General features: G+C 44.4%; 1 protein-coding gene across 1 annotated transcript in view; it reads left to right on the plus strand.

The window, feature by feature from the left end:
- Positions 1 to 7563: 7563 nt before the first annotated feature.
- ABTB2 (ankyrin repeat and BTB domain containing 2) overlaps positions 7564 to 16949 on the plus strand; it is a 161561-nt gene continuing 152175 nt past the window's right edge. Inside the window, exon 1 of the mRNA XM_079105683.1 lies at positions 7564 to 8910. Within this exon, the coding sequence (XP_078961809.1) occupies positions 8028 to 8910 (883 nt within the window). The 5' untranslated portion in view covers positions 7564 to 8027. The remainder of the gene's footprint in view (positions 8911 to 16949) is intronic.

The raw sequence follows: 16949 nt of genomic DNA on the forward strand, positions 1-16949 counted from the left end.
TTGTTTCTCTTGTTTCAATTTCATTGATTTCAGTTCTGATTTTAATTATTTCCTGTCTTCTACGATTTTTGGTATTGATCTGTTCTTCTTTTTCTAGGGCTTTGAGATGTAATGTTAGGTCATTTAGTTGTTCACTTTTTATTTTTTTAATGTATGAGCTCAATGCAATGAACTTTCCTCTTAGTACTGCATTCAGAGTGTCCCAGAGATTTTGATATGTTGTGTCATTGTTCTCATTTACCTCTAAGAATTTTTTTTTATTTCTTCCCTCTTGACTTCTGTTACCATTGCATCATTCAACAGCATATTATTTAGTCTCCAGGTGTATAAGTAGTTTTTGCTTGTTATTTTATCGTTCATTTCTAATCACACTCCATTATGGTCTGATAGGATACAGGGTGGTATCTCTACTTTTTTGTATGGCTTCTTTGTGGCATAGCATATGGTCTATTTTGGAGAAGAATCCATGAGCTGCTGAGAAGAAAGTATAATTCGCTCGATGATGGATGAAATACTCTATAAATATCCATTAAGTCTGTGTCATTGATTGTATTATTTAGTTCTATAGTTTCTTTGTTCAGTTTTTGTTTGAAGGATCTATCCAGTGGTGAGAGTGGTGTGTTAAAGTCCCCCACTATTAATGTGTTTTGGTCTATTTGATTCTTAAAATTGAGAAGGATTTGTTTGATATACATAGATGTTCCATTGTTTGTGGCATATTTAAAATTGTTATATCTTGCTATTTTATGCTGCCCTTAAGCAGTATGAAATGTCCTTCTTTATCCCTTCTGACTAACTTAGATTTGAAGTTCACTTTGTCTGATATGAGGATGGAGACCCCTGCTTTTTTACTGGGTCCATGTGCATGTTATGGTTTTCCCCATCCTTTCACCTTTAGTCTGTGGATGCCTTTTTCTATGAGATGAGTCTCTTGAAGGCAGCATATTGTTGGTTTGGAAAATTTTCTGATAGTACTTCTTTTTAATCCAATCTGCCAGTCTATGACTTTTGATTATTGAGTTTAGGCTATTGACATTCAGGGTTATTATTGAGATATGATTTATGTTCCTGGTCATTTTGGCTTCTTTTTGGTTTTTGACTTGTCCTTTGATTTGATTGGCTTTTCCTTTAGGTAGTTCCTCCCTATGCTGACTTGTATTATTGCTTTTCACTTCCTCCTCATGAAATATTTTGCTGAGAATGTTCTGCAGGGCAGACTTTCTATCTGTAAATTCTTTTAATTTTTGTGTATCATGGAAATATTTTGCTGGGTATAGGATTCTTGGTTGGCATCCATGTTCTTTCAGAGCTTGAAATATATCGTTTCCAGGCCCTTTTTGCTTTTATAGTCTGGACTGAGAAATCTGCTGATGTCCATATTGGTTTCCTTATACGTAATCTGACGCTTTTCTCTCACAGCCTTTAAAATTCTATCTTTATTTTGTATGTTAGGTATTTTCATTATAATGTGTCTTGGTGTGGGTCTGTTGTAATTTTGTGCACCTGGTGTTCTGTAAGTCTCTTGTATTTGATTTTCCATTTCATTTTTCAGGTTTGGGAAATTTTCTGATATTATTTCATTGAACAGGTGTTCATTCCTTTGGTTTGTATCTCTGTGCCTTCCTCAAACTCAATAATTCTTAAATTCAGTCTTTTCATGATATCCCATAATTCTTGGAGGTTCTGTTCATGACTTCTTAACATCTTCTCAGTTTGTTCAACTTTATTTTCAAGATTAAATATTTTGTCTTCATTGTCTGAGATTCTGTCTTCCACAAGATCTATTCTGTTGGTGATGCTTTCTATTGAGTTTTTAATTTGGTGTATCATTTCTTTCATTTCAAGTACTTCTGTTTGCTTGGTTTTTTTCAGAATCTCTATCTCTTAATTGAAGTATTCTTTTGCTTCCTGCATTTGCTCTTTTAACTGTTTACTGGAAAGGTCATGCATTGCATGCATTTGCTCTCTTATCTGGTCTTTTGCTTCATGGATCATTTTAATTATGCAGATTCTAAACTCTTTTTCTGTCATTTCTACTGCCATGCTGTCATTGGATTCTATCGCAATAGCATCTTGGTTTGTTAGGGATGCTTTCTTCCCCTGTTTTTTCATATTGTTTCTATATATTCTCCTCTAGCAGTGAAGATCAGAGATACTGAAGTCCCCCAACCCCACAGGCTTATTATGACCCTGCAGTTTTCCACTATCTCTCCTTTGAAGGGGAGATCAATACCAGTAGCACCCAATACAGAAAAAATGCATCCCTGAACCAGGTAGCCCCTATAAAAACTTTAACATTTTTGTAATGAACAGGATCAGCTCCATTACTATTTATAGTATTTCTAGTTGTGAACAAGAGGATGGGAAAGGGTGTAGGATGTAAGTGAGTAAATAGAGGTACCGTCAAAGGGCCTCCAGTCTCCTGTAGGTGTCTCAGGAAGGGAGTCATCCTTCCCATGATGATGGCCACGCCCTCAGGAATAATTCAAAATGCCTGCACCAGCCTCCAAAGAAGCTGGGGAGCCCCAGTGAGGGTGTGCTGAGTCAGCATGGAGGCAGGCGCAGTGTCCCTCAGCAGTAGGGGGGCAGGTGGGCAGGCTCAGCTACCGGCCTCCGACCTCAGTGTGGGGGGTGGAGGGCGGGTGGCTCAGTGACAGGGTCCGACCTTGGTGTGGGGGGCCAACATCTTGATCTCTGGCATTCATTTTCTTTCAAGAGCTTGATATATATTATTCCAGGGTCTCCTGGCTTTAAGGTTGAGAAATCAGGGGAGATCTGAATTGGTTTCCCCCTACATGTAATTTGATTTTTTTTCTCTCACATCCTTTAAAATTCTATCCTTATTCTGTATGTCATTCTCATTATAATGTGCCTTGGTGTGGGCCTGCTGTAATTTTTGTACATTTGACGTCCTGTAAGTCTTTTGTACTTGATTTTCCATTTCATTCTTTAGATTTGTGAAGTTTAGATTTGAAAAGATTGTGCATTCCTTTGGTTTGTATCGCCACGCCTTCATCTATTCCAATAAATCGTAAATTTGGTCTTTTCATGTTATCTCTTATTTCTTGTAAGTTCTGTTCATTGTTTCTTAGCATCTTCTCTGTGTGGTAAACTTTATTTTCAAGAGTATATATTTGTCTTCATGGCCTGAGGTTTTGTGTTCCAAGTGGTCTAGTCTGTTGGTAATAATTTCCATTGAATTTTTAATTTGGTTTATTATTTCCTTCATGTCAAGGATTTCTGCTTGACTCCTTTTTATAATCTCTGTCTCTTTATTGATCTTTCACTTTCTGTATTTTCTCTACAATACCATTCTTTATTTCAAAGATCAATCTATGAATTTTCTAAACTCCATCTCTGATATTTCTTCTACTGTGTTGTCTATGGATTCTATTGTTGGAACATCTTGGTTTGTTTGAGGCACTTCATTCCCTTGTTTTTCATGTTGTTTGTGTGTCTCATCTAGCCGTTTGGAGCTGAGGCAGTATAGATTCTATCCTCTAGTTCAGATACTCCCTCCTGAATCGTTGATTAGGAACCCCTCTCTAATATGGACAGGGAGCAGATGGTTTTCTGGGAGTTTTACAAGGGAGGCCAGCACCAGGAAAGCATCCGTTCAGATGTCACTTACAATTTCCCCTTAACACAAATTCTTAAGCACATGAGGTTTCCTCAACAGCTTAAGAAGAAACATGTTCTTTTATTAAATTGTCCCACTCTTCCTGTTAGTTTCATTTATTCATTTACCCAATATTTATTGAGCTCCTTTGGTATGCTCACATTGACCTAGGAAAGATTGTGAACACAGCTGAGAAGATCTCTGCCCTGAAGGAGCTCATTCTTGTAGGAAAGAAAGGCCACAAACTAACAAGGAGGTAATGCTCTTTACACTACAAACAATTTTCTTTGATAAATTTCAGATCTATTTCCCTAAACCTGAACATGTCACTCCCCTGCTTAGAGCTCTTTGATAATATGCCTTCTTGGCCAGCAGAGGTTTTACACATACACACACACACACAAACACACACCAGATATATATGTCCCATGCCTCAACAGTGATCCATAAACCAAAAACTTGGCCACTCTCCAAAGTCAAGGCCATAATCTGCCTTTCTTGTAAGAGAGTTCTGTCTGTGCTTAAATAGCTAGATTTATAATCAGTTTGCTTTCGGATCAGTTTTAGGATATTTTGTCCCATAATTCCAGATTGTTTCTGATTTTTTATCTGTTCAATTTGTTCATCTACATGACAGCTCTTGTCCTTCAAGGATTATATTTGGTCCAGGTCTGAGGAAGGATGACATTTTTCCCTTCTTCTAATTAAATCTGCATTCCTAAAATTAAACACTATCACCAAGTTGCCATAGTTAAACACACACACACACACACACAAAGCTGTGTCCTTTCTTTTTTTGTTCCAAGTGTCAGAGCAGTTAAATTATGAGACATGAGAGTAAGGTAGTTTATTCACTGCACATAATCACACTTTACTTGATCTAATTCTAGTCTTATCCTAACTCTAGTCTCACACTAGCATCCCAGGGCTCACCATGGGACATGTCTTAAGGCCAGCTTTGCTGGGAGTCTATCTGACCTGGAGGGGCATGGAGGATTCTCATAGTGGGGAAGCAGAGGTTGGCAGCTGTCTTCTCCAGTGTCTCCTCTGGTCCAGTCAGTTCTGGGCTCAGCTAGTCCAGGATCTCAGCTCTCTGGTGTCCTCAGCTCTCTGATGTTCTGTCTTCTCATAGTTCTTCTTGTGTCTGTTGTGGCTTGATAAGGTGGATGGCACTGGGGATGTCGGAAGTGGTTGCTCTAAACTGTCTGTAATTGGTTACACCTTTTCAGGGTAACATCATTGGGTTTTGCACAGTCACACATAACACTGCATTATTCATATAATATTCCATGTAGTAAAGTATAGCAAAACAAAGTAAAGTAAAGCAAGGTATGTTACTCAAAACACCAAGGTTTTGTATTTTACTTTGCTTGCTAACCTCCCAAAAGGTTCACTGAATCAAGTAGTTGGTTCACTTCTAAGATAGTTAGATGCATCTTTTCCCATCTCTGCCTCTCTTTTTCCTTTTCTTTCTCTCACATCACTCAAAACACAAACACAGATGCAGTCTGGGTTTACTTCATACCTTAGTCCTCCAGTTAACTAGAAAACTTGGGGAAAAAATTTAAAGTTAAGAGATCTATAGTCTTTCATGACTTTCTAGTCCCTTTACTTGATTTTTCTATAGGGATTATCTTCCCCCTTTTAATGGAGAAAGTTACAAAGCACTTATCTAAAAGACAAGAACATTTAGTAAATGTAACCACAATACCATGACCATATCAAAAAGTTACCAATCATTTTGTAAACAAATATTGAGGCAGTGTTCTGATTTCCAACAGTTTCAAAGGACTCAGTTGTAGGGTGTTTGCCTAGCATGCTCTAAGGCCCTGGGTTCAATCCCTACTACTGCAAATAAACAAAATGTCATTGGTTTCATAATGTGAAATGTTTATTAACTTTTGTAAAGTCCAAATTCCAAATAAATCCCACACGTGTAATTGGTTAATATATTTGTCTTTTTTACTGTATGAGATCATCACCAGATATTCATTTCTTTGCAATTTATTTGTTAAAGAAATTCAGTTATTTGGTAGCATTCCCCATATTGAACTTGCTGTATATATCCTAGGGATGGGGTTTAACATTCGAGGGATTCTGAGATTCGGGTGAAGGCATACTTATCTTTACGCTTTAAACCATAAAGTAATTTAAATATATTAATATAAACCCCAATGCTTTTTTCCCTGAAGAAACACTCCAGATAATTTCCCCTTGTACATTTACAGTTAAGTAGGTTTTTTTTTTTTTTTAATTCTTAAGAGTATAGACAAAGAAAAAAGAAAATCCCTTTTTGAAGTTCATTTCCTCTAGATATCCATTAGAGGGCGATATTTCCTTTATTATATTTCTCCTGACTCCTTTTAAATTGCATCAATTGTTTTAGTGTTTTTGACAAGTTGAACCTCATTACCAACTTTGATTTCTCCTCTCATTTCTATAAGACATGACTGTGTTCTCCTCTGCTAATTTGATACCAACTTGTGTCTTTGCTATAACTTCTATCCTTGACTCCGTTCCCAATGGCAACCATCAGGCGGCGACCTTGCATAAATAAAGACTCGCGGAAAAGCAAAATTAAGTTAAACTGCCAAATAAAAAGCAGTTTCACAGAGGAAAGGACCATTAATTTAAGAAGGAAAGAGACTTACGAGACATTTCTAGTTCGTATCCAACTCACGGTCCAAGGTCAAAACTGTGTAAAATGCAACACAAAGGAGCCATTCAGGAGTGGGGGAGGCCAACTTGGAGGAAACGTGAGCACAATCCCCTCCTTGATTTTGCGGTTCCGCTGGAGGGGGCAAATTTACGTTTGTGCACGTGTGTGTGAATAGTTATGTGTGAACAGTTATGCGGCTGCAGTGGGACGTGCGTGGGCTGGGCGTGGTTCTGCTGGAACCAATAGCTCTCTGACTAGCCGCTGCTGGACCTTCGCCCCAACACCAGGTTTACCACCGCCCTTCTTAGAGGGTCAACTTCTCGCTTTACCCCAAGGAGGGTTCTGAGTCCTGAGGAGGCATATGGCTCGCCCACCCCGGCACCCCACTGGTTCACCATTAAGAGCTGAACACCTGCATTCGGCCAGGTGTTCGAACGCAGGCCAGTCAGGTACCTCTCTCTCACTTTCTCATCCTGTAATAACCCTGCACTCGTTCTCCCGCCATGGACCAAAAGGATCCACCTGAGAGCAAATGGTATTATACAGAGTTAACATGGAAGTCCTGGATCCTTTTGAGAATCTGATAAATTAAGAATCTCTCTCCAAAGTTATACTCGGCAAATTGGGTGTGAAACTAAAAAGGGCTTTGGGGGCGGGGGTGCCATGGAGGCGATTGGAGCTCGTCCATTTATCAGAGCCCAGGTTAAGAAGAAATTCTGTTCCATTTGGAGCCTAAAGGCAACGTAACGAAAACCAGACGGATTTAGGAGAAGAGGGGCGTCCCTCCCCGCTCCAAACCCAACTAGCGTTTCATCTCAGAAACCTGGAAGGGCTTGGCGGAAAATCTAGGGAAGAGGTGGAGCTCCTGGCCTGGATCCCCTTCCCTGTTTTCCTATTCTCCCGCCTCCCACTCCCAATCCCCCCGGCGGTCGCTGCGGAGGGCTTGAACAGGAGCTACTAACGCCCGAAGCCTAAATGGCGGGAAAGAGATAGGGCACAGGGGCTTTTTCCTTTACGTTGTTCTTTAAATAGTTCTGGAGTCTTATGTTTCGACTCTTCCTTTCCGGGCCTCTGCTCCCCACCTCGCAACCGGCTCGCTCTCTCCCCTCCTCCACCCGGAGGTTTCTCAAGACCCTCGGCCTTCAGCTCCGCCTCCGCCGCCGCCGGGTTTCACCCGCGGCGGAGTAAAATCTGCATAGTGCCCGCCCCTCTCGGATGTCATTTGTAGCTCCTGCCCATTGCGATTCCTGATTGGTGAACTCCCTGGGCTTATTTGCATGCGGGCCGCAGCCGGGTACCCAGCTGTGCTGGCGTCCGGCTCAGCGCAGAAGTTTGCTGAGCGCTTTCTCGCCGGCTGGTCCCGGACTAGCGCTGCACCCTGCGCCACCTCCTCCTTTGCCGACGCTGTCGCCGCTTGATTCTCTAGAGATTCCGTCTCTGTGGAGTATAGAAGCTCTGCTTGCGGGGAGTTGAGGTGGGCAAAGGAGAGTGCAGAGGAGGAGCGGCCGGGAGCCATTCCAAGTGACAGCTTCGAGTCCGGACGCCGTGCTCCTAGGGCTCCGGCTCTCCGCGAATCTCTCCCACCTTCCCCCTGCGTTCGGGCGGGCGATGCGGCTACCGAACCCCGCGGCGCAGAGAGGAAGGAGGACGCCTCGAAGAGCCTAGAGCTTGTTTCTGCCCACTCGGGGAAGGGGGCATGGAGTTGTGAGCGCTCCTCGCTCGGCGAGGCCGCCTGCGGCAGGCTCCCCCATGGCCGGGACGTACAGCTCCACACTGAAGACGCTGGAGGACTTGACCTTGGACTCCGGGTATGGGGCCGGGGACTCGTGCCGCTCACTCAGCCTTTCGTCCTCCAAGTCCAACTCGCAGGCGCTCAACTCTTCCGCGCAGCAGCACCGCGGGGCGGCCTGGTGGTGCTACTCCGGCTCCATGAACAGCCGCCACAACAGCTGGGACACGGTGAACACAGTGCTGCCCGAGGACCCCGAAGTGGCTGACCTCTTCTCGCGGTGCCCGCGGCTCCCAGAGCTGGAGGAGTTCCCCTGGACCGAGGGAGACGTGGCCCGGGTGCTTCGCAAAGGTGCGAGCGGCCGGCGGCTGCCAGCGTTTTCCGCCGAGGCGGTGAGGCGCCTGGCTGGGCTGCTCCGCAGGGCTCTCATCCGCGTGGCCCGCGAGGCGCAGCGCCTGAGCGTGCTGCACGCTAAATGCACCCGCTTCGAGGTGCAGAGTGCTGTGCGCCTGGTGCACAGCTGGGCGCTGGCGGAAAGCTGTGCGCTGGCCGCGGTCAAGGCACTGTCCTTATACAGCATGAGTGCAGGCGACGGGCTGCGCCGGGGCAAGTCCGCGCGCTGCGGCCTCACCTTCTCCGTGGGCCGTTTCTTCCGCTGGATGGTGGATACTCGCATCTCTGTGCGCATTCACGAGTACGCGGCCATCTCGCTTACCGCGTGCATGGAGAACCTGGTGGAGGAGATTCGGGCTAGGGTGCTGGCCAGCCAGAGCCCCGACGGCGGCGGGGCAGGTGGCGGGGAGGTGTCAGCTGAGGCCCTGGAAATGGTCATCAACAACGACGCCGAGCTTTGGGGTGTCTTGCAGCCGTATGAGCATCTCATCTGCGGCAAGAACGCCAATGGTAAGTGTGCCAGCCTCAACCTACCCAGGGACTGAATTTCTTAGGACGTGAGCCAGGACTCTTGGAGAAAGCCTTTGGTCTGAGGGTGGAGGAGTTCATTAAAATCTCTTGTCAGAGATTGTCGTAGGTGTCTGACTTTGGGAGGATAAAATTATGGCAAATCATCTCCGTTATGTTCTGCGTGGTATTGTGACTTTCTAGGTTATGTCCACTGCTTGGATGAGATTAAGTCTTTGTACCAAGCCACTCCTGAACCTTTCTTGAAGTGAAACTGGCTGGCCTGCCGCTATTTGTCCTTCCTGGCTGGGTCTCTAGTTGTTATTTTCCCCCAACAACTGGGCAGATAAACGGTTTTATCTCTGGTTTTCTTCAGGCCAATAGCAGCAGCCAAAGGATTCAAACTCCCAGACCCAAGTCTTGCATAAGTGGAACAGGCAGAGGGGAGTGGGAAGCCAGGAGCTGGTACTGAACCTTAATCTTGACTGGGTTAAAGGATACCCAGACTCAGGGCCTCTCATGGGCAATGGAGGAGGAGTGGCTGGTTCTTAACACTATGCACCCAGAGGTCCTGGAATCTGGTGACTCCTGAAACCCCTTCCCAGAAAGGGAACCAGAAGCTGGCTCCCAGGGCTTTGTCCAAGCTGTCATTAACCAAGTGAGTGAGTGATTGAAATCCCATGTTGAATCAAATGCGCAACTTTCTGGGCTTTCCCAAAAGGAACAATGACCCATTCAATAAACCACCTTATTATGAAGGGGTGGGGGACATGGGCAAATGCAGTGTCAGATCAAGAAAAGGAACCACCCGGGAGTTGCATTTCTCTGAAAGATGACATGGCTTCAGTGCAAAGGATGAAAGCAAAGCACTTGACCTTCTCCCTGGTAAGGTTAAGGTGTGAGGGGCATTCAACAGCAAACTGCCTCTCAGACTCCAGTTTTGGAAGTTGGCACCATGAATTATTTAGAATGGTACTCTGGTCAAACATCCTTGCACTCTTATTAGAAAGTCATTTTAGGTACAGCTCTCAGTGGCAGCTAGGCAGTGGAAGAGGCCCGGTGTGTACTGGAAAGAGATAAAGGGAGCCAACATCAAATGTAGTTTAACATAATCATAGCTGAAATTTAAAACGGCTCTCAATGTGTCACTGTTCATAGCCCTTTATATGTTAGCTCCTTCTATATGCTACTGTGAGATTGTGAAATATTATTTACTCTTCATCCCCATTTCCTGGCATACAACTCCTAAAATTCTTCAACTCAGAGACAATAGTGCCTTTTTGTATGCTAATGAGTTGAGTTGACCAGTGGCTAGCCACCTCTTAGTAACTTCAGAATAGACACTGGCCTAAAAGACTAAAGAGAGACTTTAGAATTTTGGGACTTTCAGCCTCATCTCCTAAACCTGTGGAAAAGGGAGAGAGGCAGAAGGTTAAGCTGATCACCATGAATGGAATTCATGCCTATGAATATGCCTATGCCTAAGGAATGAAGTCTATATAAAAACCCAACAGGACATAGTTTGGAGAGTTTTGGGTAGTTGCACAGTAGAGGTTCCTAGAGGATGGGGTTCCTTCTGCCATACTTTGCCCTATACATCTCTTCATCCGTATCCTTTGTAATATCTTTATAATGTACCTGTAAATGTGTTTCCCTGAGTTCCTGTGAGCCACTCAAGCAAATTAGTCAAACCTGGGGAGGGGGTTATATGAACCCCCATTTATAGCTAACTGCTCAGAAGAAACAATGGCAGGGAATATTGGAAACTGCACCCTCAACTCATGAGATTTGACACTCTCACGTAGTGTCAGAATGGAATTGACTTAGAGGATACCCAGTTGGTGTGTTGTTGCAGAATTGCTTGCTGGTGAGAAGACATTCCCACACTTTTTGAGAGAAGTCTGCTGTGTTGATTGTGGTATAATAATGGAGTAAACATGGTTGACTTTCCAGTAAGTAGGTACCTACAGTGTTACCCCATTGCACAGATATGGAAACCAGGCTCTCCAGCAGTTGAGAAATCTGCCCAAGGTACAGATATTGACAAAACTGGAATTTGAACCCTGGCATGCTCCGGAGAGGTAAGCTTCTAGCCACTGGGGGAGAGGAAACAGCTTGGTTTTCATTAGTCTAGCTTCCAAGGAGAGCAATCAACACATTAGTCCATTTTGAAGACACTTATTTACTGGGTGCAACTCACTTTAACATCCCTTGCTTTGGTTTTCAGTGCTGGCACTGCCAGAGGAGATGCCTACAACAGAAGAGACTTTGACTTTTAGTTTCCTCCTCTTAAGTCAGAGTTAAGGTCAGTCCAGAAGCTCAGTTGATGTCACAGCTGGTATTTATGCTTCTCCCTCCAAGTTCATGGCTTCAACACCAGCTTCTGGAGAGGAAGTGGAGGGCAGGGGGATTTCCATCAAGCTGTCACAGCCCAGGGAAGCGTTTTGCACTTTTGACTGAAGGGAGGCCCAGACTGGACTCAAAGGTCCTAGGAGTAAAGACCATAGCCCTAACCCTATAAACTCAACTAGAATACAGGCAGAACAATGGGTCAAAACAAAGCACAACACCAGCATGCCTCTCATTCCTAGCTGTGCTCAGTACATTGGGAAACTTTTTCCAACTGCAAAGTTGAGGCTAGAAAGAGCAGCTGCCTCTCCAGGGTAACCTGAAAATGCAAAGTGGTCAGATATGGCTAGCAAACAGGTGTCTTCATCTAAGGTGCTTACAACCGAAGAGCCATAGCTTTTCAAGAGTCAGTACTCCTTGGGATTTTTCTCTACAGGATGGGTTTTTGCTTTTTAACTCTTCCCTACCCCCACTCCCAAACAGTCCTTAAGTCATGGTAGTTGAGGCAGCAGGACTCTCTGTGTGACAGACCATGAAGCTACTCAGGTGTTAAGAGCCAGAGCAGCTCCCTCTGTTCCGATCACTAGTCTCCAGGGAACTCCCTTACAGGCAAGATGAGCTTTTGCTTTCATTTAGTGACATGAATGCTCATTTCTTATACATGAAAACCAGGGGGTGGCCTCTCAAAACCATAACTAGGATGATTTATTAAGTTCCTTTAGACAATGTGAAATTAATATCTAGTTGAGGAGCAATGAATTGCTTATGCCTGAAAGCTGATTTCAGAGAGAAGCATAAACTGCTTAGGAAAGAAATGGAAAGATCCAGACCTTTATTATATTAAAATTACTCCAAGTCCAGCAAGGTTACAGTTTACACAGCTCAAGATCAACTGGGGAATGGCCACATGTGGGAGGGAGAGTGCTGGTTAGTATTCTCGTCCTGCTGGTCTTCCTTTAAATTATATATTTATTGTTGTTATGCCTCCTAATTATACAGCATGGGCACATGCATTTGACTCAGCTATATAGGGCTCTTAAACTTTTAATGTCTTCCAACGAGGAATTTTAAGAGCCCTAATCCATCTATTCTTGTCCATTACTCAGAATGCTGGACAAATATGGTTTTGCTCAGCCCAAGATGAATGATAAAAAGTTATGTAGTGTTTATAAAACATGATCCCAGCTTCATAGAGCAGCAGAAGTTATATATTGTTGCTCATTTGTTTTTGATGTCTCGGATCCCAGGGCAATGTCATTAAACGATGGTATCTTCATGACTTCCTTATGGGAGGCAGAGAAACCACTTTAATAGAGTAGTATTTATAAACAGGGAGCTGGAAGAAAGTAGAAACTGCTCCTTACACTCCCTCTCTACATTCTTCTGTTTCTCAAACTCCCTGTATGTGAGTTTGATGCAGAATATCAGTGTGGCCATTTTTCTTACTGAACTTTCATGATTATCTGGTATTGGATAAAATCGTCTTCAATTTCAAGAGTTTCGATTAAACAATGGGATATTGATGAGAATGTTCTTGCTCCAGATCAGTACCCAGGGTCTACATAGGGTTGCTGTATCACAGATTTTGAATTCACCACGAGGTTTGAAGTTACCTCCACCATTTATATGAGTGACCTGGAGGAAATTTCTTGACCATCCAAGTCTCAGTTGGGTAATCTATAAAATAGGGGATAATAATACCTAACTCATAAGATTGATATGAAGGCTGAGATCATAGATTTTAAGACCTTAGCACATAGTAAATGCTCAATAAATTGTAACAATCCATTCAACAAATATGTACTCAGCCCTGACCCTGTGCCCACCACGGTTAAAAGTGCTGTGGAGTGCTGGGCATGTGGCTCAGTGGTGCAGCACTTGCACAGCATGTGTGGGGCCCTGGGTTCAACCCCCAGCACTGTAAAAGAAAGAAAGAAAAAGTGTTGTGAATTAAGTGGTGGGCAAGGGGAGTCTTCCTTTCATAAAGTTTATAATCCAGTGGAGGAAACAAGAAAAAGTAAATAAGAATTTACTCTTAGTAGTGGTTTTTTTTGTTTTTGTTTTTTAAAGGACAGGGTAATAGGATAGGATAGTGTGACTGGGGCTAATTCATATGACGAACAAGTCCTCTCTGAAGTTTCATTAGTAAGGGCCAATAATATCAATACAACTATCTAAAGACCTTCCAGCCACAAATAATGACGGAGGACTTTTCTGAATTATTCACTGATTTATCAACTGAGGCAAGTCAGAACATCTCATTTTCAGGCAAGAAATAAAAGGGCTGAAAACCCTATATAGCTGGGGTGAAAACTCTTCTGGTTGTAGGATTCATTTGTCAAGGAGACTGCAGGATGGATTTCCACTGAGATAATCAAGGGCAGGAGCAGGGGTTAATTGAGCTGTGAGCTGCAGTTTAATCAGTTTCCACCCTGGATAGTGTGAGAGAGGAAGGCAGCTCCCCTTCCCTTTGACCATTTTATTGAAGCCAAGAGAGTCAGTAAAACTGAAACAAGGCAAGCTTTGGAAATGAAAACTTTCTTTTTTCCTTGCTTGAGAAATGCAACCCCAGGCTTAAGCAGTCAGGAACGAGCTGGAGTCAGTCAGCTTTCTCCAGAAGGCTTTACCTGACCTCCCCACGCCCATCTGGAAGAGCCACTCCTCCTTGAAATTCCCATAGCGCCCAGGGAATCTCCTTGAATCATTTCCTGTTTCTTTCTGTCTCTCCCATCAAACTGTGACCTCATAGGCTTCATCACTTCTCCCAAGTCTCACACAGTGTCTGACCCATCGTAGGTGTTCTGTAAATGTTTGGCAGATGACAGTTCTTGCCATACATGTTTCATTCCAGAATTTGCATTTGAATTCCATTGATACCTTGAAAGAACCTCCCCCCTTTATCAAAGCAGAGAATCTCAAATGGTTCTTGACTAGTAGAGGCAGCAATTTGGGGGTAACCACATCATAGGGACTTCATTCAACCAGTTGATACCCTCATTGCAAGCAGGCTCCCCAAGGCTGTCTGTGATGAGTAAGATGTTAGCTTGGGGAATTTTAGAGTTAGGAGATTGCCTTTCATGTGCAGAACTCAAAGTGGAAGGGTTTCACGGCAAAAATCCAACAGGTAGCAGATAAGTCAACTGGAGGACTGAAGTGAAGGTTTCCTTAAGAATATAGCTAGGCTGAGCTTGGGAGGTTGAGGCGGGAGGATTGCAAGTTCAAAGCCAGCCTCAGCAACTTAGCAAGGCCCTAAGCAACTTAGTGAAGCCCTGTCTCAAAATTAAAAATAATAAGGCTGGAGATGTGATTCAGTGGTTAAGCACCCCTGGATTTAATCCCTGGTACAAAAACAAAACAAAACAAAACAAAACAAAAAAACACTATGCTGATCTTCCCTTGCCAGCACAGTGGCCCCAGAGAACAGTGTCTGTTGATGACTTGGTCCAACGAAGTTGCACCTGTGGCCTACCCATCTGCCCTCTGTCCACAGACTGACCCAAGATAATCAATTCCTACTTTGCATAAACAACATCTGAGGTTCAGAAACAAGCCAGAGACACTTTACTACTGATCCTCAGGTTTATCCTTCTCTCACCTCCCCATCAGGATATATACTTTGCCAGTAAGATGGTAGGTAGACGCTTTGGCCTGTTTCCATGATTTTTCAGCTGCACTAATAGGCCTGACTTTTCTGTGCTACTGTGCACTTTTTCTCATCTATGCTCTTGCTGGATCCCCATAAAAATCAAGTGATTGGGATGTGTTTTCACCAAGAGTCTCCAGGGGCTCTGAATTCACAGCTCAGTAATGACTGGGCAAGGATTAAGCCCTAATTTGTTCAGTTTCCAAGCCTGTCCTTCTTCTGTAAAGATCCACAGAATCAAAGGTAGCAAGAAACAGGTCAGAATTCGGCCCTCTTCAAATGACAGTTAGGGTAAAACTCGTGGCAATAGCATTACTTCCTATAGATCCTGTTCGTTAATGGCCTACCACGTCCAGGCACTTCCAGTTCGTTAGGCTAGCAAGGACTCTCCTGGCCCAGGGAGTGTGCCCTAGAGGTGCCATTGATCAAAAGGAGCTGTTATTATGGCCCCTGAGGGGGCAGGGAGCTCTGCTGCCCAGGGAGGGCCTTATAAGTGGCAGCTTCTGGGTGATCAATAAGCTCAGGCTGACTGGAAAAGCTACAGGGACAACCTCCTCTGTAGGAGAGGCGAGCCGGCAAGGTGGACAGGCAAAGGATGGAAACCTCCAAGTGACCCTGCATTTGGGCCACCGGATCTCAGAGAGCTCAGCAAACTTCTCCAGGAGTTGGGAGAAGAGCCTTTTTGAAAGTGGGACTGATTTGCTTAGATGCCACCATCATATCTGGCTGCTGACTAAATCTTGGTGTTAGGAGCACAGGGGCAGAATGAGTCGCATAATAGTGGTGCCTGGGTTTTGGAGACCAACTTGGGTCCCACATTGCTCTACCTGTTACTGACCTGTTCCTGCAGTCCAGGTCCCTCCTTTGTCAAGAAATGAGGGGCGGTTCTGCTGCCCAGGACAGCTGCACCTGATGCACTCCGTGCTCTAGGGATGTTAGAGAAGCTGCTGGGTTGGTGGGAGAGTGCAGCATGGGGTGGGGCTGCCTGGGGTTGACACCTCCAAACTTCACTTGTGACCCGTGTGATGCTGGGCAAGCTGTTGAACTGGGTGCCGTGGCTTCTTTCTCTAAAACAATGTTTCTCAACTTCAGCACTGTCGACATTCTGGCCTGGATTTTTTTTTTTTTTTTTTTTGGGGGGGGGGGGGTCCTGTGCATTAGGATGTTTCATACCACTCTCTCCCCATCGCCAGTTGTGACAACCAAAAATGTCTCCAGAAATTTCCACATGTCTCTTGAGGATCAGGTGTCACTCTGATAGAGAAATACTACTAAGATAAGACTGAAAATAGTATCCAACTCATAGAATGGTTGTGAGGTACTTTGCATTGTGTCTGAAACACAAAATATTAGTTGTCAGTTTTTTGTTTTTTTTTTTCCCAAAAATGTTGAATGCACTAATTTTGTTTGCTTTTGCCAAAGTGGGAGCCTCTTATGCAGGGGAGAAACCATGACCCAAATCTCAGAGTGACAAGTATTAGTCACGAGGCTCTTCTTGGTGACTAAGAGTTGGTGTGTGGAGGTGGGGAGCATGTCATGGAATCTGGAAAAAGCACCCTGACACCTTGGTCAGTTATGGCTTGATGGTCCCCAGGACAAAGTGGTCTGGCAGCAGGTATTGAGGTCAGACTGCTCCCACTGAACTCGGGCCCACCCTGCCAGAGTGACAGCAACTGTGTGGATTCAACGCTCCAGGCCCCCAGGGAGCAATTCAGCTGTGGATATTGGACCGGGCTTGTTACAGCCGCCAAGTCAAGAGCCACAGGGGTGGCAGGTGTTCTGTGTTTTGCTGGAGTGTCATGTAAACATACTTTGTGGTCAACTTGATTGTTTTTAAAAAGGCCTAAATGGTTTTGCAGCTTTGGCTGTTTGGATCTGCCCGCTGGATTGGGAGGAGATGATTAAGTCCCAAGTAAACCCACGAAGTGCTACACCAGCCTCGTTAACCTACCACTGGCTGAATACCAGCTCTGTGCAAGGCAAAGGGGAGACTGGAGGACAAGAGTCCTCGCCCACCCGGGGAGGAGTTTAATAGGGGAGGCAAACACAT

The sequence above is a fragment of the Sciurus vulgaris genome, assembly GCF_902686455.1.
Source record: "Sciurus vulgaris genome assembly, chromosome: 11".
Lineage (NCBI taxonomy): Eukaryota > Metazoa > Chordata > Mammalia > Rodentia > Sciuridae > Sciurus > Sciurus vulgaris.